General features: G+C 32.9%; 1 protein-coding gene across 5 annotated transcripts; it reads left to right on the top strand.

Moving 5' to 3' along the window:
• Positions 1-16,091: 16,091 nt before the first annotated feature.
• On the top strand, positions 16,092-24,381 carry LOC113740218 (alpha-mannosidase I MNS5). Of its 5 annotated transcripts, XM_027267759.2 has the most exons (17): positions 16,154-16,258; positions 16,335-16,411; positions 16,612-16,707; positions 18,199-18,241; positions 18,362-18,427; positions 18,502-18,563; positions 18,742-18,841; positions 19,061-19,246; positions 20,332-20,380; positions 20,499-20,678; positions 20,868-20,988; positions 21,240-21,321; positions 21,393-21,478; positions 21,602-21,702; positions 21,792-21,933; positions 22,045-22,195; positions 23,846-24,381. In XM_027267759.2, the coding sequence occupies exons 3-17, from the start codon at positions 16,688-16,690 to the stop codon at positions 24,071-24,073; spliced, it is 1,617 nt and encodes a 538-aa protein (XP_027123560.1). In that variant the 5' UTR covers positions 16,154-16,258; positions 16,335-16,411; positions 16,612-16,687; the 3' UTR covers positions 24,074-24,381. The 5 variants fall into 5 exon arrangements, with proteins under 5 accessions (XP_027123558.1, XP_027123556.1, XP_027123559.1 ...); XM_027267758.2 differs by lacking the exon at positions 16,612-16,707 and having other exon boundaries at positions 16,119-16,258; XM_072046152.1 differs by lacking the exon at positions 16,154-16,258 and having other exon boundaries at positions 16,277-16,411.
• The last annotated feature ends 1,630 nt before the right edge of the window (positions 24,382-26,011 follow it).

Raw genomic sequence — 26,011 nt, 5'->3', positions numbered from 1 at the left:
GGTTGGGATGCCGTAATTAGGGAATCTATCGGGGAGGTAACAGATATTGTATATGGTAGATTATTTGGCAGATTATTATCCATCAGCCATTGCACCTTGGCAAAGATGGGAATACAATAAGAGGTGGATTGGAAGACAAATATGTGTTGCCTTGGTCGTGCAATGCAGCCGAAAAACTCCAACATGGAGCTAACTTATTTTCGCATCCATTGAGCGGGGATACAAATCTGTTGTATGGTGTGGAGGCTTTAGAAAATGTTATTGAGTCCATAGATGCTTATAAGATACCCGAGATTAAGCTGCGATTCCCTAGAATAGGAAGTTGGCGCAGATTCTTGATGGGGTGTCAATAGTTCGGAATATCATTACACTGATTTTGTGCGGGTATTTGAGAGATTGCGTGCTTTTGATATTGTTATTGAGTTGATTAGAGAGGAGCAACATTAGCATGTTTGGGGGTTATTTTGTTAAGCATGAAAGGGTATCCTGCTCCTAATGGCTTTGAGAATATTCAGAAATACCAAAAATACCAAAAGGAAATTCCATGCTAAAATTTGAAAAACAATTACATTTAAAACAACAACAATTAAAAACTATATCTACTACTTTAGAAGATATAAAAGAAAAATTACGATTAAGTTATACAGAAAATCCTCTTAAATTCTGGGATAAAAACCAAGATTATGCTGAAATAAAACTTAAAGATGAAAATAAAATAATTAGAGTTAAACCCATGAGATATAATCCTACTTATCAGGATGAATTCAAAAAGCAAATTAAAGAATTATTAGAAATTCCTTTAATAAGAGAGAGTAATTCTCCCCATTCTTCACCTGCCTTTATGGTAAGAAACCATGCTGAGAAAATAAGAAATAAACCTAGAATGGTTGTTAATTATAAACAATTAAATAGTAAAACCATATTTGATGGATACTTTTTACCACATAAAGAAACCCTTATAAATATGAATAAAAGAAAGAAAATATATTCTAAGTTTGATTGTAAAAGTAGTTTTTGGCAAATAAAAATGCACCCTGATAGTATTAAATATACAGCATTTAGTACTCCTCAAGGACAATATGAATGATTAGTTATGCCATTTGAATTAAAAAATGCCCCTCAAATATATCAAAGAAAAATGGATAAAATCTTTAAAGATTATACTTTCTCATATGTATATGTTGATGACATATTAATAGCTTCATATTCGATAGAAGAACATTTAGAACATTTAAATATATTCTCTGATTTATGTTTAAAACATGGAATTGGGTTATCAGAAAAGAAAACAAAAATAAGACTAAAAAAATTGAATTTTTAGGATTAGAAATAAATGGTGAAGGAATAAAAATGCAACCGCGTATTTTGGAAAAAATACAAGCATTTCTTGATAAATTAGAAGATAAAAAAACAATTGCAAAGATTTTTAGGAACATTAAATTATGCATCTGATTTTATTTGTAACTTAGCAGATAAAAGAAAAGAATTGCAAAAATTATTGAAGAAAAATAATAAATATGAATTTTCTGAAAATCATATTGCTTTAATAAAGAGAATAAAAGAGAAATGTAAAAATTTACCTTTTTTTAACTTTACCATCAAATGAAGATAATCTTATATTAGAAACTGATGCTTCTGAAGAAGTTTGGAGTGCAGTTTTAAAAACAGAAAATAATTTATTATGTAGATATGCATCTGGAATGTTTTCAGATACGGAAAAAAGATATCATATAAATGAAAAAGAATTACTTGCAGTAATAAGAGGTTGTCATAAATTTTATTACTTTTTGTTACCCAAGAAATTTAAGTTAAGAACTGATAATTCTCAAGTGAGAGCATTTATTAAAAATAATATTAAACCTTTGCCCCAAAATAAAAGATTAATTAGATGGCAAATGGCATTATCTGAATTTATGATTGAAATTGAACTAATAAAGTCTGATGAGAATTGCCTTGCAGATTTTCTCACTAGAGATGGAAAGCCAAATGAATAAGCAAGCTATCCTTTTGGATAAGGTCTCAGAGTTATTGAAAAAATTTCTCAATTGTAGACGTCATTCAATGACGTAATGGATATTGTGAATTATCAAGATCTAAATAAAGAAGTTTCTAAACTTCTTATCAAGCATGCCGAAAAAGGCCAGAATACATTCAGCCTTTACGACAAGGTTGAAGAAACATTATATGATCTGTTCAAGAAAGATGAGACAGAAAATCTTCCCCCTTCACCGGGACAAGAAGATTGTCAACAGACCGAGAGTTCTGGATTAAATACTCTCAATGATGGAATATCCTTGAGACCGGATTTTAGCCGGAAACAAACATCTCAGAGGATACCCATATTAAATAATATAATTAATGAGCATCCGCTCGTCACTGAATACAATTCTCTTATGAGAGAATTATATGCCTTGCAAAATACCGATACATATTATATGGATTTCACGGGGATCTATCCTCGGATAAATTGTGTGCAGGGAAGTGATTGCAATTTTATTCAAAAGTGGTACAATTTTGGAGTAATCAATGCCATATATATGTCTACTCCAACCTTTGCTGAAATTTCCAAGCTCCCACGATGGATTCAAGATGGAGTTAGGCACATCTATCAAAATAATCCTACTTATGGTCCCAAGGATATATTAATGCTCAAAATTATTGCAGCTGGACCAGATTTTGAAGACTCAAATAGATATGATGCTTTTTCTCATATTAAAGTCATGAAATATGATGACTTGGATATAAAAGTATATCCTCTGCGGAAGGAGTATGAATATTTTTCGGAAGAAAAAATACATTATCAAAGAGCACTTGGGTTGAGAATTGTTTTGCAAAATCTAGAAAATACACCCAAGCAAGGATTTCGTACATACGGAGGAAATGGTGCATTTTCTTCTATAATGACTACATATGCTGGAAAGACTCCAGAAGTAGCTATAAATTATTTAAATTGGAAAATACGCTTATTGGAAAGCAGCAGAATAAAATCCAGCAATAAAGCTATCAAGATTTTGTGCAGGATGAGGAAGTATAAAAATAACACATGCCCAGCATGTACTAAAAAAGAAGATAAGGACACGGCATCAAGCAGTCAGAGCATGGAATAAGACGTAAGCACTTACGTCACACTCCCGGAATCCAAAGTATATTATTCAAGTCCGCGGAATTGAAGAAAGAAGGAGTCCGTGGAAAAATCAATTCACATCCGACATTGAAGTCCGCCAAACATTGATAAATATGCAGATGCCATATGATGAGAGGGAGAACTTGGAGTTGAAATTAGTGTTAGTAAGAAAGAATTGAGAAAAGCACTAGAGTTCTACTACCGATGGTCTTAAAATTTTCTCTCATGTATAAGAAATAAAGAGAGAGAGAGAGAGTAGTGTGCTAGGCTATCATCTTGTACCTAACTTTCTTCATTAATAAGAGAAACAAGTTTCTTCACATCTTTCCATATTTACATCTGAGTACGCTTAGAGGTAGGAAATGAAACTAAGCTGTGCTATAAAACTCTGAAGCGGGCCTTAAAGGAAGTCACCCCAGTGGTTGGTTTGCGGTCAAAAATTAGATCTAAGGTATGGAAGCGTGTTGGACCCATTTCTTTTGTTAATAAGAAATTGTTAAGTCTTGATATAGCTTGCACTCTATTCTCTTATTGAAAAATTTTATGGAAAATATGTCTAATCTTTTTAGTACTTTATCAATAAATATTATGCATCCTGAATACAATTTAGAAATAAAAATATCTTTTGAATCAAGAACAGTAAATATAAATATTGTGTTAGCCAACCCAAGCTTAAATTATGTTTCCGCAAATTTGGGCACCGAAATGGTATCAGAGCTTTTTTCTATTCCAATATCTAGCTTCTATTCTATAATTTGTTGTTATTTTTTTATTAGTATTCATATTTGGCAACGGTAAGAATTACTTCTAACCATTCTTCCTGCCTAAGATAACCTTGATAACAAGGCATTTGGCTTGTCTAATAGGGGTTTTGACTTATATCTAAATTGAATTCCTCATTTAATTCTATATTAGTAATTTCTGGAGGATATATTTTTCCTACTTCGGAAAATAATTTAGGGAGATCAATAAATTCAGTTTTTGAAAAATGTTCAGTATGATGTGTATTTGATAAAGCATAAGAAATCATATATGTAATGGAATATGGTCTATTTCCATTAAAAAAGAAATATTTTCTTTTGAAATCTTGTATTAAGGAAAGAGTCTTATCAAAATCTTTATCTTGTATGTTATAAGAGATTTTTGGATATATATTAAAAATTAGTTTTTGATATTTAAGGTTTCCTCTAAGGATTCCAAGAGTTGCTTCTTCTCTATTTTTTATTCTATTATTAACTATAGCAAGGTCTATAGGTGTATTCAATCCTTCTCTAAATGTAGATCTAATTATCATTTGGATAGAACCTATATGAATCCATCCTATTGATTCTCTTATTTTTTCTGGTATTTTTTCTAATTTGCTGTAAATATCTTTTTTAGATATTAATGGGATCATTATTTTATTGGTAGTAAGGCTGAATTCTAAAGCTTTCCCCTTGAGATTTATTCCATAGTACATATGGTGTTTTCTTAGATAAAATTTTATTTTTTTCTAATGCAGGTACATTAAATCCACTATAAGAATTTATTGAAAAATTACTTTTTTGAATTTTTGTTAATATTTTCCTATCTATGAGTGCTTCTTGACTATATTCTCCTAATTTTTCTGAATGAATATCTATTATTCCAGAAGTATTATTTTTCTCTTTTTCTATTTCACTCATCTTCACTGCTTATTTCGTATTTTGTATCTGTACAGATAAATATACTTTCATCGGAAGAAATTTCCTCTATTTCTGCAAATCTATTTATTTCTATTAATTCATTAATATCAATCAAGTCTACAATATCCTCATCCACTTCAAATCTCTTTTTATTAAATTTCTTAGGACATTGATTTGCTAAGTGTCCTTTTTCTTTACAAAAATAACATTGGCAATCTGTTATATTTCTTTTTCTTTTATTTCTCCTATACATCTTTTTCTTTTTCGGAAATTTTTCTCTACTTTTGTAATATTTTGCCTTTCTTTTCTTCATATATTTTCTTTTAAAATATTTTCGCTTTTTATATTTATTTTTCATTTTATGATAATAATAAGGAGTATCACATCCTATCTGGGTAGGCATGTTAAGATTATTACAACTTAATTTTAATTGATATTTCAAATTATGGGTCTTTCTAAAGAGTGTAGATTCTTCACACCATTTACTTAGTTTATCTAATGTATGGAATATTCTTTTTCCTAATGTATCTTTTGTTTCAGGACTATATTCTTCTCTTAATTTTTTACCCCATGGATCAGGAATTTTTGAGAAAAACATTTCTAAATATGTTTCTCTTTTCCCTGAATCTGTTCTATAATAATAATCTTGAAAAACACAGATATATTTATATATTTCACACATATCATAGAGTGTTAATCTAAATAGTACATCGGTATATTTTTGAACTGAATTAGCATCTTTAAAATAACTTTCTTCACCGACAAATTCAAGGCGAATTAATTCAAGTGCTCTAGTTACCATACCATTTATGTCTTCTTCTTCTCCAAATATTATTGACTTAGTTTCTTCTGGTAATGTCTTCCAATATCGAGAAACACTATTTACCAGTGATCTCTCTAAAATCCTTTTGCCTCTTCATATGTTAATTTGTTTATAGAAACATCTAATTTTAATCCAATTTCCCATTTATCTATTGCTTCTTCAGTATTTTTTACACAGTCTAAATCTAAAAATGTACCAAAAGGAAATATAGCTTCAGGTGTGGTCCTATCTAAAAGGGTATAGCCTTCATTATCTAAATAGCCTTTTGCTTTACTATATTCATTAGTGATGAAACGAAAGAATTTCCTGAACCAGGCTTTCGTCTAGCATATGAAGATGCGGGTCTACTGGTTGAAGGTAGATCGCTTATGTTTGGATTCATCTCTGGTTTTATATTTGGTTTTATATTTATCATTAAATTATTGAGTTTATTACTTATATTTTCTATCTCAGAATCTGAAAGGCAAGTAAAATTTTCTTCAGAGTTACTCATTTTATTTTAGCAATATGTTCTGTCAAATATTCAATGGTGGTTTTATTTCTTGTTTCGGCAGTTTTTTCTTTTGAATTTATTTTTTCAGTTTTTTCTATTTTTTCTTTAATTATTTGAATTTCTTTCTTTAGATCTCTACACATATATATTATTGTTTTTTGTATTTCAAATAGGTCTTTTTCTATTTGTAAATTTGTAGGTTCTATTAGTTTGTAGTTATCAGAATTCATGTATGGGTTCTTACTAAATGTAAATGTCGATTTGAAACAACTTTCTCTAAATTCCTTTTTTCAATATCTAATAATATGTTTAATGCTTCTAATATTATTTCTTCAAAGGAATATTTTACAATAAGTTTTCTTATCTTATTTATTTTAGCTTTAACTGCTAGATCTTGGCTAACAAATTTTTGACATTCTAGACAATAAGTTATTCTTTCTGAGTTATTCATGGTGAATTTAAATGATTTTCTCTATAATGTACAGTATATTCTTTATTGATTTCTGCATATCTATTGGTTATTAAATATTTTTCATGTTCTGCATCTCTCAAAATCTTGTATCTATCATGGCAAGTAACTGGGTTACAATTGTATAAAGTGACATGAAGCCATTCTTCTTGATAATATGAAATTCTTTTATCTAATTGTTGCAACTGATATGCGTATTCTTTAATAAGGAATAACATAGAGTCACATATTTGACATTCTTCCATTTTAAGGAGATGGATAGTGCCAATCAGAATCGTCATATTCTACTTCATTATTAAAGTATCTAATGGGTACTGGATTTGTCTCAAAGTCTTCGTCTGAAATATAATCATCGTCATTATTTTGTCTATAGTTTATGGTCATTGTTGGATTATTTATAGGGATTAGGGGATCATTTATTACAACAGTGAGATTATTCATGAAATCATTGGGGATTAGGGGAATATTTATGAGGTCATTGGGCTCTGATACCATTTTGGTGCCCAAATTTGCGAAAACATAATTTAAGCTTGGGTTGGCTAACACAATATTTATATTTACTGTTCTTGATTCAAAAGATATTTTTATTTCTAAATTGTATTTAGGATGCATAATATTTATTGATAAAGTACTAAAAAGATTAGACATATTTTCCATAAAATTTTTTGATAAGAGAATAGAGTGCAAGCTATGTCAAGATTTAACAATTTCTTATTAAAAAAAGAAATGGGTCCAACACGCTTCCATACCTTAGATCTGATTTTCGACCACAAAAACTCCGGCTACCTCCCCGAGGACTTCTTACTTGGGCGTTGCAGCCTCTAACCACTGGGGTGACTTCCTTTAAGGGCCGCTTCAGAGTTTTACAGCACAGTTTAGTTTCGTTTCCTACCTCTAAGCGTACTCAGATGTAAATATGGAAAGATGTGAAGAAACTTGTTTCTCTTATTAATGAAGAAAGTTAGGTACAAGATGATAGCCTAGCACACTACTCTCTCTCTCTCTCTCTCTCTCTCTCTCTGTCTCTATTTCTTATACATGAGAGAAAATTTTAAGACCATCGGTAGTAGAACTCTATTGCTTTTCTCAATTCTTTCTTACTAACACTAATTTCAACTCCAAGTTCTCCTTCCCTTCATATAGCGTTTGCATATTTATAAATGTTTGGCGGACTTCAATGTCGGATGTGAATTGATTTTTCCACGGACTCCTTCTTTCTTCAATTCCGCGGACTTGAATAATATACTTTGGATTCTGGGAGTGTTATGTAAGTGCTTATGTCTTATTCCATACTCTAACTGCTTGATGCCGTGTCCTTATCTTCTTTTTTAGTACATGCTGGACACGTGTTATTTTTATGCTTCCTCATCCTGCACAAAGTCTTGATAGCTTTATTGCTGGATTTTATTCTGCTGCTTTCCAATAAGCGTATTTTTCAATTTAAATAATTTATAGCTGCTTCTGGAGTCTTTCTAGCATATGTAGTCATTATAGAAGAAAATGCTCCATTTCCTCCGTATGTACGAAATCCTTGCTTGGGTATATTTTCTAGATTTTGCAAAACAATTCTTAACACAAGTGCTCTTCGATAATATATTTTTTCTTCCAAAAAATATTCTTACTCCTTCCGCAGAGGGTATACTTTTATCTCCAAGTCATCATATTTCATGATTTTAATATGAGAAAAAGCATCATATCTATTTGAGTCTTCAAAATCTGGTCCAGCTGCAATAATTTTGAGCATTAATATATCCTTGGGACCATAAGTAGGATTATTTTGATAGATGTGCCTAACTCCATCTTGAATCCATCGTGGGAGTTTGGAAATTTCAGCAAAGGTTGGAGTAGTCATATATATGGCATTGATTACTCCAAAATTGTACCACTTTTGAATAAAATTGCAATCACATCCCTGCACACAATTTATCCGAGGATAGATCCCCGTGAAATCCATATAATATGTATCGGTATTTTGCAAGGCATATAATTCTCTCATAAGAGAATTGTATTCAGTGACGAGCGGATGCTCATTAATTATATTATTTAATGTGGATATCCTCTGAGATGTCTGTTTCCGGCTAAAACCCGGTCTCAAAGATATTCCATCATTGAGAGTATTTAATCCAGAACTCTCGGTCTGTTGACAATCTTCTTGTCCCGGTGAAGGGAGAAGATTTTCTGTCTCATCTTTCTTAAACAAATCATATAATATTTCTTCAACCTTGTCGTAAAGGCTGAATGTATTCTGGCCTTTTTCGGCATGCTTGATAAGAAGTTTAGAAACTTCTTTATTTAGATCTTGATAATTCACAATATCCATTACGTCATTGAATGACGTCTGCAATTGAGAAATTTTTTCAGATAACTCTGAGAGCTTATCCAAAAGGATAGTTTGCTTATTCATTTGGCTTTCCATCTTTAGTGAGAAAATCTGCAAGGCAATTCTCATCAGACTTTATTAGTTCAATTTCAATCATAAATTCAGATAATGCCATTTGCCATCTAATTAATCTTTTATTTTGGGGCAAAGGTTTAATATTATTTTTAATAAATGCTCTCACTTGAGAATTATCAGTTCTTAACTTAAATTTCTTAGATAATAAAAAGTAATAAAATTTATGACAACCTCTTATTGCTGCAAGTAATTCTTTTTCATTTATATGATATCTTTTTCCGTATTTGAAAACATTCCAGATGCATATCTACATAATAAATTATTTTCTGTTTTTAAAACTGCACTCCAAACTTCTTCAGAAGCATTAGTTTCTAATATAAGATTATCTTCATCTGATGGTAAAGTTAAAAAAGGTAAATTTTTACATTTCTCTTTTATTCTCTTTACTAAAGCAATATGATTTTCAGAAAATTCATATTTATTATTTTTCTTCAATAATTTTTGTAATTCTTTTCTTTTATTTGCTAAGTTACAAATAAAATCTAATCCAATCTTTATACCAGGACAAGAAGATTGTCAACAGACCGAGAGTTCTGGATTAAATACTCTCAATGATGGAATATTCTTGAGACCGAATTTTACCCGGAAACAGACATCTCAGAGGATACCCATATTAAATAATATAATTAATGAGCATCCGCTCGTCACTGAATACAATTCTCTTATGAGAGAATTATATGCCTTGCAAAATACCGATACATATTATATGGATTTCATGGGGATCTATTCTCGGATAAATTGTGTGCAGGGATGTGATTGCAATTTTATTCAAAAGTGGTACAATTTTGGAATAATCAATGCCAGACAACTCCAACCTTTGCTGAAATTTCCAAGCTCCCGCTATGGATTCAAGATGGAGTTAGGCACATCTATCAAAATAATCCTACTTATGGTCCCAAGAATATATTAATGCTCAAAATTATTGCAGCTATGCGGAACCTGTTTAGATTGGTTTGGTAGTGTGGAACCTGTTTCAGTATTTCCTCACATACATAGACAAACCTATTGTGGCTTTGGATAACAATTCCTGATTACTTCCTTCTCTTGATGTGTGTAGGCTTTTAGTATCTGACCATTCAATAGTCAATAGAATTGGAAAATAATGGGTTTTAGTATCCTCTGACTCAATGGGAAGGGACATGTGCAATTGATATGAACAATGTTAACCCTTTTCTTCTTGATAGCCCAGATAATGTTATTTGTACTGAGATAGACAACAACTCTTGATGTATTTTGAAACAAACATACTCGACAATTTTTGCTTAAAAAGACCTTTTTTTTTTTTAAGAAAAGGGGAGCCTTCTAAAAAAGGGGAAAGTCACTAGCTAATTGCTCGGACTCAATGGGAAGGGACATGTGCAATTTATATGAACAATCTTAACCTTTTTCTTCCTCATAAACTAGATAATGTTATTTGTTTTGAAATGGACAGCCCTTGATGTAATTTGAAAGAAACACTCTCAATAATTTTAACCTTTTTCTACCTGATAAACTACCAGATAATGTTGTTTGTACTGAGATAGAAAATCCTTGATGTATTTTGAAAGAAACATACTCAATTGTTAACCTTTTTCTTCCTATAAACTAAATAATGTTTTTGGAACTGAGATAGACAACCCTTGAAAGAGAAAGAAACATACTGTATTATACTCCACGATATGTTAGTAGGCAACTAGCTTTTTAAGTCTTGTGCGTTGCACTGGAAATATAAATGATTGAAATGAATTCAAATTTTGAAACAAAGCAGGGATTTGGACATAGAAATCTAAACATTTGAATTTAACTAGCATATAACTATTGGATAACATGAATCAAATTTATTAAAGAATAAAATAATTCAATAATCTTATTTTTAATAATTTAAAAATGGTTGCTCACTTGGTAATTGATTGTTGGCATTACAAATAAAATGATAAATCAAATCTTTCCAATTATAAGTATAAAGGTACATTAATAGCTAAAAATATCTTTTCCACTTTATAATTTTCTTTATAACTCAGTGTACTTTATTCTAAATTTCCTCCTGAATTTCTATCATTTACCTTATGGTAAGTTTACTCCAATATGTAACCATTGTATATGCCTGGCAGATATGGAGAAGATTGATAACAATCCCTCCATCTTAGTGCCTGAGGCAACTTTTCCTTCTAGACCTTCCTTTCGTTTTTTAGTAATTATTGTGTGTCATTCTACTATTTACCAATATAATAAATAAATTCTTTTTTTCAGAGGAAATCTTCCTTAGTCCCATCTTTTCAAAAAGGAAAAATAATTCAAAACGTCCCTCGCATTTTGCAAAATGACTTTTTTCACCCCTCACTTTTAAAAGTAAAATTTTACATCTTTTATAAATTTACATTGGTCATTTTTTGTTCCTATCTAGGTTTTCGACTAATTTTTTGCTGGAATTCATCATGTGCCTTACACGTGATCATTTTTGGCGGGCAAAATTATCAAATCAAATTTCACATAATCCAATCCATAATCCCTCATATTTTATAATACGAATTTTTTCATCTCTCATGTTTCACAAAATGAATTTTTTCATCATTTATTGATCATGTGTATGAATAATTTTGTTTTTTTAAACCCATGTATATATCTATTTAATTTTACCCCTCATATTTCACAAAATAAATTATTTTATCCTTCCCATTTCATGAAATGAATTTTTCATCCTTCGTTGATCATGTGTATGAATAACTTTCTTTTTAAACCTATGTATATATCTATTTGATTTCACTTGAATAGTATGAATAGTATGTAATATCTCTAACTTAAGCAAGAGGGTTCGAACTTGAGACCTCACAGATACACTCCCTCCCTCGTACCACCTAACCAGTTTGTTCAGGTGAAATTAAATATAGAGATATTACATGTTCTTTGTACTATTCAGGTGAATCAAATAAACATATACATGAATTTTCATAAACAAGAAAAAACTATTGGTACGCATGTCACAAAATGAATTTTTTCATTCCTCATTGATCATATGTACGATCAAAATTTTTTTTCTAAATCCATGTATATATTTATTTGATTTCACCTAAGCAGTACGAATATCATATAATATATCTCTATTTGATTTTAATTACAACTACAATTAGTTTATTTAGATGAAATCAAGTAGATATTACAAGTGAATCAAATAGACATATACATGAATTTTCATAAACAAGAAAAAACTATTGGTACGCATGTCACAAAATGAATTTTTTCATCCCTCATTAATCATGTGTACGATCAAATTTTGTTTTTCTAAATCCATGTACATATCTATTTGATTTTACCTGAACAGTACGAATATCATATAATATATCTCTATTTGATTTTACTTACAACTACAATTAATTTATTTAGGTAAAACAAGTAGATATCTATTACATACTATTTATACTGTTCAGTTGAATAGGATGCCATCTCCCTAAGAGGTATGTTATGATTAGGGAGGGCAATTGCAGCTCTGAACTTTAAAAATCTAGGAATTTGACTAGTAAAAGTTTGGAATTTTTTTAGTTTGTCTTATATTTGCACCCTTGAAATTTTTAAAACCTCCTTTACCCTCTATATTGTCCTCACTAATTTTTCTTGAATTCCTTGATTTACTTTTATAATATTGAAAATTTAAAGCACCGCCACTTGAATAGGGACAATACGAAAATCTTTTCATTTAGCTTCAATGACAACTAAAAATTATTTTGTTTGTTTATATAGAAATGCATTTGTCATATTGCACCCTTATTAAAACTATCAACCCAAAACTAAACAAACCTAAAACTAAGTAGTGACGAAGTACTCTTCAAATTTGGTAGCTGTGAAACTCCGGAAATCAGAGTTGCATCTTCTTCGCACAAATCATGTAGAACAATGAGTTGAAAGAGAACTTCAACTAACCAATCACGCTTCAACTTACCAATCTCTCTGGATTTTACCGCCCCGCGAGTAGTTGCACTGGTTCTATAACCTGGTAGTTACCAAGATCCCGTACTGGACCCCTTTGCGTTATCTCGTTGTGTATTCTTAGGGCAAGGTTCTACACTCCTTTAAGGAATTAGTCTAAACAAAAGATTGGGATGCCCCTAAGTAAAAAAAAAAAGTATGCTGGGCTTCAATAGCACCTTTTCAGAATTTTTCTATTTGTCTACCGTCATTTCCCGGGCTTTTCTCATCTTTTTTTTTTTTTGTCAGCAACGATACATTTGTATAACCTATTCTATCCTAATCTAGGGGGAGGGGGAGCCTAAGGAGGTTGTGGTAGGGGCTAGTGGATATACGGATCCAACTAGACCAAGGGAGTGCTATGGCACAATCCTTAGATTTTTTTCGCTGCTGGTGAGGTTTGAACCCTCACCAACGGCCCAAGGAGGGACTTAAGTCCCTTCCTGGTGGCCACTGAACCATTGGCCAGTGGTTTCCCGGGCTTGTCTCATCACTCTTGGGTATTCCTTAATCTTAGCAACATGACAGGAGATTGCAAAGATCACCTCCAGATCCTCTACTTTGTAGGACTTTACCAATACGAGCATTTTTTTTTTATGGCTATGGAAAGATGATTTAGGGTTAGCGTGACAGCTAAAAACCTAGGTCGAGCACCTTTCCTGTTTTTGTTACCAGCAAACAAGAATTGTCTTCTTCCTCCCATGGCGAGTTATTCAACAGAAAAAGAATATTATGAATACAAATAATTAAATTTACTTAGCCGATGGTGAAAAGATAATTATTTCAACATAGTATCATTGATATTAAACAATGGTAGAAACTTGATATTTAGGGATTCTAAAATGGTTTCTTGACTATATATTACATTTATTAAAGAAAATTAATACATTAAATTTGTCAAGAAAATTTTGTAAGGATTATTGTAATTTTGATTTTAATGAGATTTGTTAGGAAAAAAAAGGCTTGTGTGGTAGTGGAGGATCAACTAAATTACATGTATTTTTAATTAGCATCATTAAATCCGCCACCAAGAAATTGTTTTTATGTTCATTATGACTAATAGTACAAAATGGTGCAAAATTGTCTAATAAAATATGGTACTGAGTTCATCCGAAAATTATTTTGCAAATTGTACAATCTATTATAAACACATAAAATTATTTTGACTTAATTGTTTTTTTAATTTACTCATGCCTAAGTAAAGTTAGCTATAATATGGGTGAGTTATAGGAGACATGATTTTTTATTCTTAATTGGAAATAGATATCTATATTGCATGTAAAAGGGAGATATTGAGGAGGTTTTGGTTTAATGGTTGTAATTGAAACATCAGTACTTAGAAGTCCTAGGTTCAATCTCCTTTTGATGTTATATTATTTTGTGTCCTTGTCATAGAGGGTAAAATGATCCAATCACTAAAAAAACAAAAATACAACTTTTCTTTTTGGTGTCATATCATTTTGTGTCCTCATCTTTTTTTTTTTTTTTTGGTCAATACGATAGTTTCTATACTATGGGGATGGGAATGGCTTAAAGAGATCTTAGAGTAACTCGGAGGAGACTGAACCACCACCGGATCAGACGGGTACATTACGCACCCGTTTGGATTTTTTAAGCAAGGCCACATTTAATTGTGGCAAATTGGTGGGAGGTCTTCCACCCCACCAAGCCTTAATGCATTGGTGGTGCCTGGGCTGGTGGTTTTGTGTCCTTATCATAGAAGGTAAAATGATCCAATCACTGGAAAAACAAAAATACAACTTTTCATTTGTGTTTTACATTTTAAACTTTTTTATATTTACCTACCGATTAAACATCTTAACCGCTCTTTAACTTTAGTCCTCTATTCAATAAAAATACTTCTTAATTGTTTTATAATGACCCTAACTTATATTTTCTATTTGGCCTTCAACTTGGTGGTGATTTTTGTGCCAGAAATATTCTAATTGATAATGCTAGGGGCGGGCACCTGCTCGTGGGGGTCTAATGGGGCGGGACGGGGGAGAATTTTTTCTCCCGTTAAGAAACGGCGCAGGAGGCAGGGGTATACTCCCCTACCAGCCCCCGTTTAAATATACATATATATATATAGTTATATATTTATATGTGTATATATAATATTTAATTTAATTAGTTACAAATTTATAATAATGATATTATTAGTTATAAGTATTATATAATGTATATTAGTATATATAATATATTTGATATTATCAATTATACTAATAATTATACATGTCTACTAATAAAAATTATTAATTAGTTATACTAGATTTACTAATACATTTATACTAAATTCCTAATTACACTTAACACAATAACACTTTTTTCTCAAAGAAAAAATAATAATGATTTAGTGATTGTATTTATTTCAAAAGTGAAAACTTGACTATTTTAGTTGTATTTGTTTCATCATGTTGGATTGTATTCAAATAATTTTTGTTTGATTATTTTTATGAGTTTCAATTGTAAATTATAATGGATAATGATTTGGTAATATATTGATATTTTAATACTTAATTATTTGTTAAAATTTAACTACAATAAAATTATATCACAAATTTTTATTAACCCCATAGGTGCCCCCGTGGGGGAAGTTGGCCGAGGCGAGGGGAAGTAGTGGGCAGCGGGGCTTTTCTGTCCCAAATCCGTTCCGTTGTCATTCCTAGATAATACTGCCAAAAAAGGGTTAAAATTGGCAACTAATTAACTCCGTTTGGCAAGTGAGTTTTTTAGGTGTTTGTCTAAAACTTTATTGTAGCTTAGTGTAGAAGTTGTAGAAAATTTTTTTGAAGTGTGGAAATTTTTGGATATTTTGAAATGTATAGTTTAAAAACTTTAAGAAATTTTGAAATATATAGTTTAAAAACTTTGAGAAATTTTTTGACTATAACTTGTATCAGACAAACTTGATAAAAAAACTTTTACTTGCCAAACAAGGGCATAATATTCGGCTAAGGGACTAAAAACACCTAAATAAAAGATAGAGGACAAAATTGAGGGACTAAATTGACCATTTACCAAACGAAAAAGGTGAAAGAAAAACAAACAAAGGGAATGAAGAAGAATGACTAGGCAATTATGCTAAAAATGATTGGACCAGCTATGAAAAGCTTTGCTGGAAACCAAAAAATTTTCTTCCCCTTTGTTTCTTGAATTCTTGTCAGATCTCCTAAATCATAATCCAGACTATCAAAAATCCCACCAGACCTCTTGAGATTTTCCCTCCTTGCTCCCTTGTCTTCTTCACTCTATGGAAGGCAGGAAGGCAGAATTTTTGTTGACTAACCGGTACAAGTTGATGTTGCCTTGCAAAATCTTGACATGGGTTATATTGTTTCTGCTGATATTTCCCAGCTTCTTTCAGATATCCCATTCCGAGCTGGATTCCTATAGCCTTTTAGCAGCAAAGCGAAAACGAATGAGTGAAAAGGTTCGCAAAATGTAAGCTTTTAATCCATGCTCAACGACCCTTTTCTCCAAAAGCGGCCATAATAAAATGTTAAACTGATGACCCCTTATCAAATTTTGTACAATCTAAGCTGTTTACCTGTTTTAGTTACTAGAACAAACTCTTAGTGTTTCTGGGTATCTGTTATTCATGTAAGGTGGAGAAGTTTACTGTTTAATTGGTTTACTTTTAGGAGATCATATTCAGCTTTCCATGGTGGACCAATTTGTCGTGATATTTAAAATGAAGATTTTTTTTTAAAATCATGAATGTGCTGGAAAGTCATGCGGTAAGTTTTGGATTTTGTTTGTAAAAAGGATGAATACTATAGAGTGCTATTGTATTACCATGAATTTTTTTGGATGGCCAGCCTTTTTTACGGGACCATTATCTACATGGAATGTTTTTTGTTATGCTTGATTTATTTGCATATGTGTTGAATTGTCAATTTATTACATGAAATTTCTACTGATTGTTTATAGATTACCTCATGTTTTCATCTGTATGCAATTGACCACAGGACATGTAGTTTCTGAATGTGATGATTCTGATGATTGTCTGACCTAGGCAAATAAGATGTTTCAAGAGTTTTGCCTACGCGAGTTGTTAGAAATTTGCATGAAGCAATTAAAGGTTATGGTGCACAAGTTGACGAAACTGGTGGCTATGGTACCTTGGATTAATTGGATTCCCATATAAATTTATCTTGACTTGGTACTACAAATCTAACTGCTAAGCTGTTTTCTGGGAAAGGATTTTGCTTGTATGCTTTTGGACTTGGACATTGTTCATGACTTGGCTAGAAGGAGGCTATAAGATGTGAAGTGAGATAGTTTGTCCGGAGGTCCTTAGTCATAATTGCCATAAGTTCGTGACTCAGAAGCACAAAACACATAGAGCTTTGATGTTGATAGTGGATAAATCTCCTTTCATCTAGTACATCTAAGATGTGACAGTTTAGCACGAAGTAACCTTACAATCATGTTAATGTTCACTTGGCTGGCTGATACAGAATATGGAATAGGTGGTAACTCTTACATGGTTGCCTCAAAAAGCTTAAAGAAAATCATTAGGGGTGCTATGTAGTTATCTGCATATGTTTGGGGCTTTTAGGACAATGACACAAGGAAAATACATTGATTTCCGAAAATTTAATTTCTTCTGGAGGTATCTTTGCAATTGCAGACTTCTTTACTCTGGCAGGAGCATCCCTCTTTGATTTCATTCCTGGTATTACGATAATGACAGTGCTATTTCCTTTCATGCTTTCACAAGGCAGTGGATTTGCGGAATATAAAAGCAGCAACTTGTTGGCTAGCAGCAGGTTAAATTTTGTCGGGAAATTGAAGTCTCTTTTACATTGTAACTTGGTTTCAGGAGAATCTTCATTTACATGGGTATTAATCAGCAAAGTTAAGAAAAAATAGCTTGAGTACTGCAACAGTTTTTCTTACATTAGAGAAGCAACGATTGTAAAACCAACTTCAGCAGTTCCTTTCATGGTTCTTGGTTGATACATTCCTATTCAAAAGAGCATTTGCCAAATGCTGTTTACTAGTAATGGTTTGATCCTTAATTTCTATGCATATGTTGAGCTATTTGAGGAGTTTATTGCGAATAATAGTCTTTTATATCTCTCTTTGTTTGTATGTTGAAGAAAAACTTGTGAGAATGAAAAACAAAAATTAGAATGGGGGATTGAGAGAAATATGTGCATGAATATCTTAACATTTTGTGGCATGCAGTTAGTAAATGGTATAATTGTTTACTTCTGGATCAGGTTTTACCATGCTTATGACAACTACATGACCTATGCATTTCCGGTGAGTTTGAGCTTCCTTTTCCTGTATTCTTAAGGCACATGTCTTATGACTTTGGTATAGTATGATGGACTCTTGTGTGAAGTTCTATCCTACAATGATTGATTTCGAGTTGTTTTCCAGCATGATGAGCTGAAACCTCTGACCAAAACTTTCACAGATTCGCTTAGTGAGCTTGGAAATCTGAAGGTAATTATATTTTGTGGATGCCTGTCAAAATAATGTGGAAGCAAATCTTAACTATATCTACTCTCTCCTTTCAGCTGGAATATCTACCAGAACAGTACAAAGGATCAGCTCTCTCACTTATAGAATCATTATCCAGGTTTGGTAATATCCTTGCCTGCCAAATTTTTGATGGCAATGGCTGGTGATACGTTCTTATCTTTTAGGTCCTTAGGCTGAGTTTTTTTCTTGTTAATTATTTAAATTTTTTCCATACATTCGTAGAGCTGGAAATATGTTATGCTGCCTAACTTTTCTGATTTTCTTTGTTGTCTCAGCCTTGTTGTCCTGGGTAACCAAACTGAGTTTGAGAAAGGAGTTTTTTGGCTGTCTGAAAATCTGACATTTGATGTTGATGCAAGGATAAATCTTTTTGAGGTGACAGATTGCTTGCTTCATTTATATACCCAAATTGAGTTACAGTATTGAAGGAAACTTGATTTATCCTAGCCTAATGCTGGACGAAATCAATAATTTGACCATTGATAACATTATTTTAAAGTTTCGATCACTCAATTAAGGACAATATCTATCTTGGATTGAGTTCCAAATGAAGTATTTTGATACTTGTCTTTCCTGTTGATTGCTATTCTGTAGGGCAACATAAGAGTTCTTGGAGGACTTGTTTCTGCTCATATACTTGCAACTGATTCTACAAAAAACAGGTTAGTTCAAGGAACTTATAAGAATCAGCTCCTTGATCTGGCTGAGAATTTGGGAAGGCGCTTTTTACCTGCATTTGATACTCCAACTGGATTGCCATATGCTTGGATTAATTTAAAGGTATTTCCTACCACTCTGCTTCAAGTACCTTAGTTGCTCACTTCTTTTGTTAACTTACGGAAAATAATCTGCATAATATTGAAGCATTTGTCAATACCTTTGGGCTGAATTTCGGTCTAAAAATCTTTGTCACCTCCTGTTATCTGGCCTGTATCTTTTGTTTTAAATACAAAAAAAAAAGGAGTTGAGGCATGTTTGATTGTATAGTATAAGTTGTTTTAGCTTGAGGGCTTAGGTTTTCAACCTTCTGTTGCCAAATCATCAGGGCTTAGATTTTTAATCTTCTACTGCTAAAGGGTTTGAATTTTGCAGTGTTAGCAAGCCCATGTAAAGAAATTAGACTATGTTTAGGGTGCTAATAAATGTTGGCATTTTGGGCGAGGAAAGTGTGTTGGGCATGGGGAGGGAAGAAAATATGTTGCACTGATCAACTTCAAAAGTATTTTGGCTGCAAACCAGCCATGGGTAATGGAAATTATCTTGTTTTTTGCTTGAAAGTTCAACAAAATGGCGCAACCATTGCATCAAACTACTGCAAGCAAAGAGCAAGATACTCTTCCTGGGATAGTTAAAATGTTAGTATCTAGCATCACATGATATTAATGGTGCCAACCCATAGAAAATCATTGAGCAACTGTCTTACAATCTTATTTGGGTTGTCCTCTCTAAGTTTGGTGCTCTCGAAGATGGCAAATTTTACACCATTTGGAACATAGGGCATTATTTACTAAATGCTGTAACTGTGAAGTCATCAAAATCCAAACTAAGCTGTATGGGGTGTTTTTGGAGCAAAAACAGAATAGGATTCAAGTTATTCATTATCATATGTTTTCTTATTAATATAATTGTCAAGATCTCTTTGGCCAGACAGTTGGATATAATTCAAGATCTTTGTAGCTCTATATTACATACATATTTTGTGTTTGCATTCACATAGCACAGATGTGCTTGCATACACATAGCACAGATGCAAAGATATATGCATGCAAATCTCGAGTTTAGATTCGCATATGTTCCTGTTTGTAATTATGTCAGTGTGAAAGATGGATTTGTAAAACCACATCATTACATTATTCTGTGGACAGTATGGAGTAATGGAGAATGAGACTACTGAAACGAGCACATCTGGCTGTGGTAAGTACTCTCTCTCTCCCCCCCTGTTTTATATTGTCACCCACGTCCAGCATGCCTTTTACTGTTGTTGTTGGAGTTCTTTGTCCTGAAATTGGTTTTTATCCTTGTCATATTTTAGGGTCTTTGATCCTTGAAATGGGAGCATTGTCACGTTTAACTGGTGATCCAAGATTTGAGTCCGCTGCTTTGCGTGCTCTTCGTAAGTTGTGGAGCATGCGGAGTTCGTTAAATCTTCTTGGTACTACCCTGGATGTGGTGACTGGAGAATGGATAGAACACTCATCTGGAATTGGAGCTGGTATGTGTTTTATTTTGGTTGCTAGCTTGCATAAATTGTTTATAAGACTGCTATGGTCAATTTAGTAACATCTGTTACTCAAAGTAATCAAAGTCTATTTAATGTCTAGATCACTTTCAGTTTCTTATGGCATATTTCATATCACTTTTTTTCTTGCCCCTGCTTGTGTTTTTATCGTGGTACTTCTAGGGGTTGACTCATTCTATGAGTACCTTCTTAAAGCTCACATTCTTTTTGGGAGGGATGAGTTTTGGAGGATGTTTCAGGCTGCTTACATTGCTGTACAGAGATATTTTAGACATGGCCCATGGTTTGTCCTTTCTCCATTTTATTTAATTGCTGTTTTTGGATGTTAGTTAACTTTTTTCTTGTATACATGTCTTTTTTTCATTTTCTTTTTTTTTTAAACAAGAAAATTCTTTTTTATTTAATGGTTTTTTTGTTTGTTCTAATTATTCAACCTCTCATTGTTGGACTTTTCTATGCTCAGTTTTTCTTTTGACCGCCAAATTGACCAAAACTACCATTTTGGGAAGTTGACCAAGAATGAACTGATAATAGGTATCATGAAGCTGATATGAGAACAGGAAAATCAACCTATTGGCAGCTTACAAGCCTGCAAGCATTTTGGCCGGGTCTCCAGGTAACTGCAAACAACATTGTTGAGTGTGTTTTTGAATTGTGTAGTAATTTTTTATTTTCTGTTGGAGTCAGGTGCTTGTTGGGGACATTCCAGCAGCTAATTTGTCACACCGAGAGTTCTATTATGTCTGGAAGAAATATGGGGTACTGCCAGAGAGGTAGAACATTTTACTCTTTCCATGATTCATTTTATTGGGGCATCTTCTTTACACGTATGCTGGCTAGTACAAAAGATTGTCAGGAAGATACCACTGACATAGTATGGATGTATTACAATCCAGATATCTTTTGGATCATATGATGTTGCACCCCACAGAAAAATACTATCCTTTGCGCCCCGAGTTTGCAGAATCCACATTTTACTTGTATCAAGCAACCAAAGGTCTGCAACTTTCCTCAAATTCAGTTGCAGTTAGTATTATATCATTTTGTTACTTATGATAGTAAATATGCTGATATTCATATCCACAGATCCTTGGTATATGGAAGTGGGTGAATTGATTGTAGATTCTCTTAATCTATACGCTAGAGTTGAAGGTGGTTTTGCAAGTATTAGAGATGTGACGAGTATGGAATTAGAAGATCATCAACATAGCTTTTTTCTTTCTGAAACGTGAGTACTTTGAATTTTAAAAGCACAATACCTTTGGTTAATGTATTCTGGCCATAAACATGAACCATGTTCTTCAATTTTTTTTCATTTCTTTTTTTTTTTAATTTATAGGTGCAAGTATTTATATCTTCTTTATGATGATTCGTTTTTGGGCGACCGTAATTACATCTTCACTACTGAAGGCCATCCTCTGCCAGTTTTAAGCTCTTGGCGTGAGAAGCTTCCTGAGGCTTATATTCCAAGTAACTGGACGTATGTTAAGGTGCTAGTTCCACTCTCTATACTTCAATGATTTCTTTCTGCTATCTGATCTCACTGGTTTGTATTGTTTTCTATTGTATACTTCTGCTACTTTTTACCATTCCTTCTGTGTTCTGGTGTTTTGGAACATAATGAAATTTATATAATTTTTATAGTATTGTCTGAGTGTGCTGTTTCATTAATTGTAATTACAATTGTTATGCCTATCATCATAATTTTTTTTTTTGGTTAGTGTTCTATTTTGTCTTCTTTTTCATTGGAAAAAGAAATATAAAAGCAAAATCTTGCAGATTCTGGTTTGCAGCTGCATCTCAAAGATTCTGGTTCTCTCTTTGTCCTGTTGAAATTTGAATTCATTCAAAAACATAGTTGACTGTAGTATTAATAGTGTTGAGGGACATTATTCGTGGATTTTTCCAAAACAAATACCATCACTACTTAATAAGGTTCATTCACTCCATTGGTAGCTCATATTATGCGCTTCACAATTTTCCTCTTGTGCTCTTATTTTACATTTTATAATGTGAGAGGAGAGAACAGTTCTCCCTTTGATTTTCTGGGCTTAATCATCTGCCAAATGACAGAACTGTTGACTTCCCCCCCCCCCTGCACATCCCATCTGCTCCTAAGTGTCAAATCAGCAGCAAACTCACACTAGCCCATGGTCCCTGCCCATCAATTACTCCCTCATTCCACCAAAAACAAAAACGAAAAAGTTGTCAGGACAACCAGTTTCAGATATGTCTCCCCCAAAGTCTCTGCTTCTCTCCCTCCTCTTACACTTCTTGTTCCCCTTGTGCCAGATCTAATTGGCTGGATCTTTCTTTACATCTTTTCTTCCTTCCAAAGTCAAATATTCCCTTTGTCAAAATGTTAGACTGCTTATTGCAATTTGTAAGGTTTGTATTTTGACAATATGATTGATGTAGAAATGTTTTCATTTTTCCTTGAGTGGTTCTCCAAGGATGATAGCTGAAAGCTGCCAGAGAAATGGAATTGTGTAGTTGGCTTGTTGATTTGTGAGATGGCGGAGGACAGAGCACAATGATACTTGGGCATTTTTGTGAAAAAAAAATGGAAAATGAGACAGTGGCTGCAAGATGAGAATATGCATAAAAACACACACGCACACAAAATATAGACAGGTAGACAGATAGATAGCACACAAATATACACACTGAGCAATTTAAAATGTTTCTTGCGTACCGGCAAAAGGATAATCAGCAATAATTGCTGGAGCAGAAGGCAGAAATGCATTTAATCGTTGCCTCATGTGATGGAAGGAAAAATGATTTATTAGGAGAGGGTTGGTGGGAAAAGTTACATAACTTATGGAGTTGGAGCTTTCTCCCTTCAGTGATTGGGCTTGAGGCCTCTGCTTGGTCTTTTGCTGGGGGGTTGGGCAGCAAATTTCTTGTGTCTGACCTCAAATGATGTCGGTACTTCCATATAAACAACAAAGATATTCTTAGTGTTAGCATCATGGAACACTTTTTTGTCACATGACTTCTGTATTCTGGGACTTATATGTGATTACTGGAGTTCCAAGTTTTGTCTGACTAGGTATATTGTCATGGTGCATGTAACTATTAATATTTTCTTTTGTTAGATGCATGTAGTAAATATTCGTTGGTTTGAAAACTTTGTGCAGAGTGAAGAGCAAGTAAAACGAGCAAGTGCAATGTCAATGCGAGTTTGTCCAGCCACTGCACTAGAATGCGGGCAGGGTCAGCCACGGGTGGAGAGTGCTTGCCACATTCCTGACTCTCGTGCAGACCATAGATGCTTTAATGACGATGACTGTGGTGTTGATTCCAGCAATTGCAGACGTAGATCATGCAGTATTGCTGGCTACTGTGGCCAATGGTTGTTCATTTGAAAACGTGAAGAACCTGCAATTTTTAAGCGAAGATTTAAACAAAGGTGATGTTGTTTAGTTTGATAAAAGCTGATTTCAGATATATGTAGGCTCACAAGTTGGTAAAGCATACACCATTTTGTCACATATCAGAAGCAAAAGAGCACATACACATGTATAATACAATGATCTGCAACCTGAACAATTTTGTATCATAATTAATAGAGCAGAAATTTCATTTCACAGCGTCTTACAGGCTAAGTGTACTCATTTGTTGCTGTCAGGAACTAAAGAATACACTGAGAAGAATGAATTAGTCAATTTCAACATCTTCAATTCCCCTGTTGACATTTCATTATGTAGTTAATTACTGTCTTCTCTTATCTCCTCCTTTACTGTTGGATGCTAGCAAGTATGTGCCTTTTGATTTCCAGCCTTGTAATCCAACAGATGTCCATCTTTCCGTTGAGTTTATTGGAGCTCGTCTGCCACCAATGAAAGGTGAAGTAGCTACTCAACTCTTTTCAAACGAATCTTTTGGTTTAAAATGCCACAGTTATGGAATTTGAAATAACCAAAATAGCTAGGAGCATTGTAGATCGATAATGAAACTTGTGTAATGCACGTGAAAAAATAAACTGATGAATTGTTTAAGAATGACAATGAAGATTTATGTTCAAATAAGAAATAACATTACTTTCATGTTTGAGCTCAACTTGTCATCAAATATGCTTTGCTCGAGCTCGAACTTACCAAACTCTTGGGAGAAAAAGGCTCAAAAACTTGAGTGCAAGATTGATCAAAGCTTGTTTTCAGATAACGCTCAATGAAAATGACTCTAAGATAAGCAATAACCGAATTCCAAATTTTAAATGCTTCTACCGTTAAAAAACTCTATGCACTAAAAAAATAAGTGAATAAGCCTACAACCAAATTCTTGCGTCGTACAGAGAAACAACCCAATACGTCCCATGTTGGGCCAATATGAACAACAAAGTTCAATCCCTAGATGATGCACAATTGATGCCTAATAATAAATTCATCGAAATTATGGCCTCTTTGTTAATTTTATCTCTTTCCAAAAATTTTCCCTGCATTGTTTTGCGATACTTGTGAATTATGAATTATGAATTAGGATTATCAACAAATCAAATCAGTTAAAGATTCATCTTGATCAAACATGAGTCTAGCTCAAGGGGTTTCTGAAATTCAAACCCCATGCTATTTCCTTTGAAAGGTAGTTCAGAATTTCGAATTTTGTTTATAATTTTACATTTTGAATACATATATATGTGTGTGTGTGTGTGTGATTTCATATATTTAATATTATTCATGAATTGTCTCATAAGTTGCTCAATAATCAATTAAAACTTACCATGACTAAGGCAAAATAATATTAAATCAGAGTTTCACTTATAGTAACCTACTTTTGTCTCCCTTATTTCTCTTTCACTTCTCTCCTTATCCAACCACCAACCCTCAGTCACTCACCCATGGCTACTCTATAACTTCGTTTCTGCCCCAGCCACCCATCTTCCTCCATCCCTCCCCATCTGCTCCTTCGAACCGAAAAAAGCTTTAAGCCAAAAAATAGATTTGCAAGCAACCGAAGCATAAAAAGCACAGCAATGGAAAACACAAAATGTTCTGAAATAAACATGTGCAATCATGTTTCTCGATAGTTCTTTATCAAATCTGTCATAAAATAGAGAATGACAGAATCAGGAGAGTAGCAGAACTATCATCATAAAATGCAGACACAACCTGAGCAAGTATATTGAATTGAACTGCCACTTCTATTTCCATTAACCTTATTTTGTTCACGCATTGCCAAGGTATGTTCATTCAATAGGAAGGCAAATTAGTTGCTTTTTTTTTCGCCGAAAGCAGGCTTAAAACCAAGAGAAAATCGTTGATGAACCATTATTGCCTTTGGGACTTATTGCAGCGCACAGATAT

The sequence above is a fragment of the Coffea arabica genome, chromosome 4c, assembly GCF_036785885.1.
Source record: "Coffea arabica cultivar ET-39 chromosome 4c, Coffea Arabica ET-39 HiFi, whole genome shotgun sequence".
Classification (NCBI taxonomy): Eukaryota; Viridiplantae; Streptophyta; class Magnoliopsida; order Gentianales; family Rubiaceae; genus Coffea; species Coffea arabica.
Note: the sequence above shows the minus strand (reverse complement) of the source record. Positions and strands in the feature narration are given on the sequence as shown.

What these genes read in the sequence shown, in the direction of transcription:
- LOC113740218 (XM_027267755.2), top strand. Translation starts at nt 16,221, where the DNA reads ATGGAAGGCAGGAAGGCAGAATTTTTGTTGACTAACCGGTACAAGTTG. An exon ending in ACATGACCTATGCATTTCCG is followed by an intron (nt 18,242 to 18,361) that starts GTGAGTTTGAGC and finishes GTTGTTTTCCAG; the next exon opens with CATGATGAGCTGAAACCTCT. An exon ending in CATTTTGGCCGGGTCTCCAG is followed by an intron (nt 21,322 to 21,392) that starts GTAACTGCAAAC and finishes TGTTGGAGTCAG; the next exon opens with GTGCTTGTTGGGGACATTCC.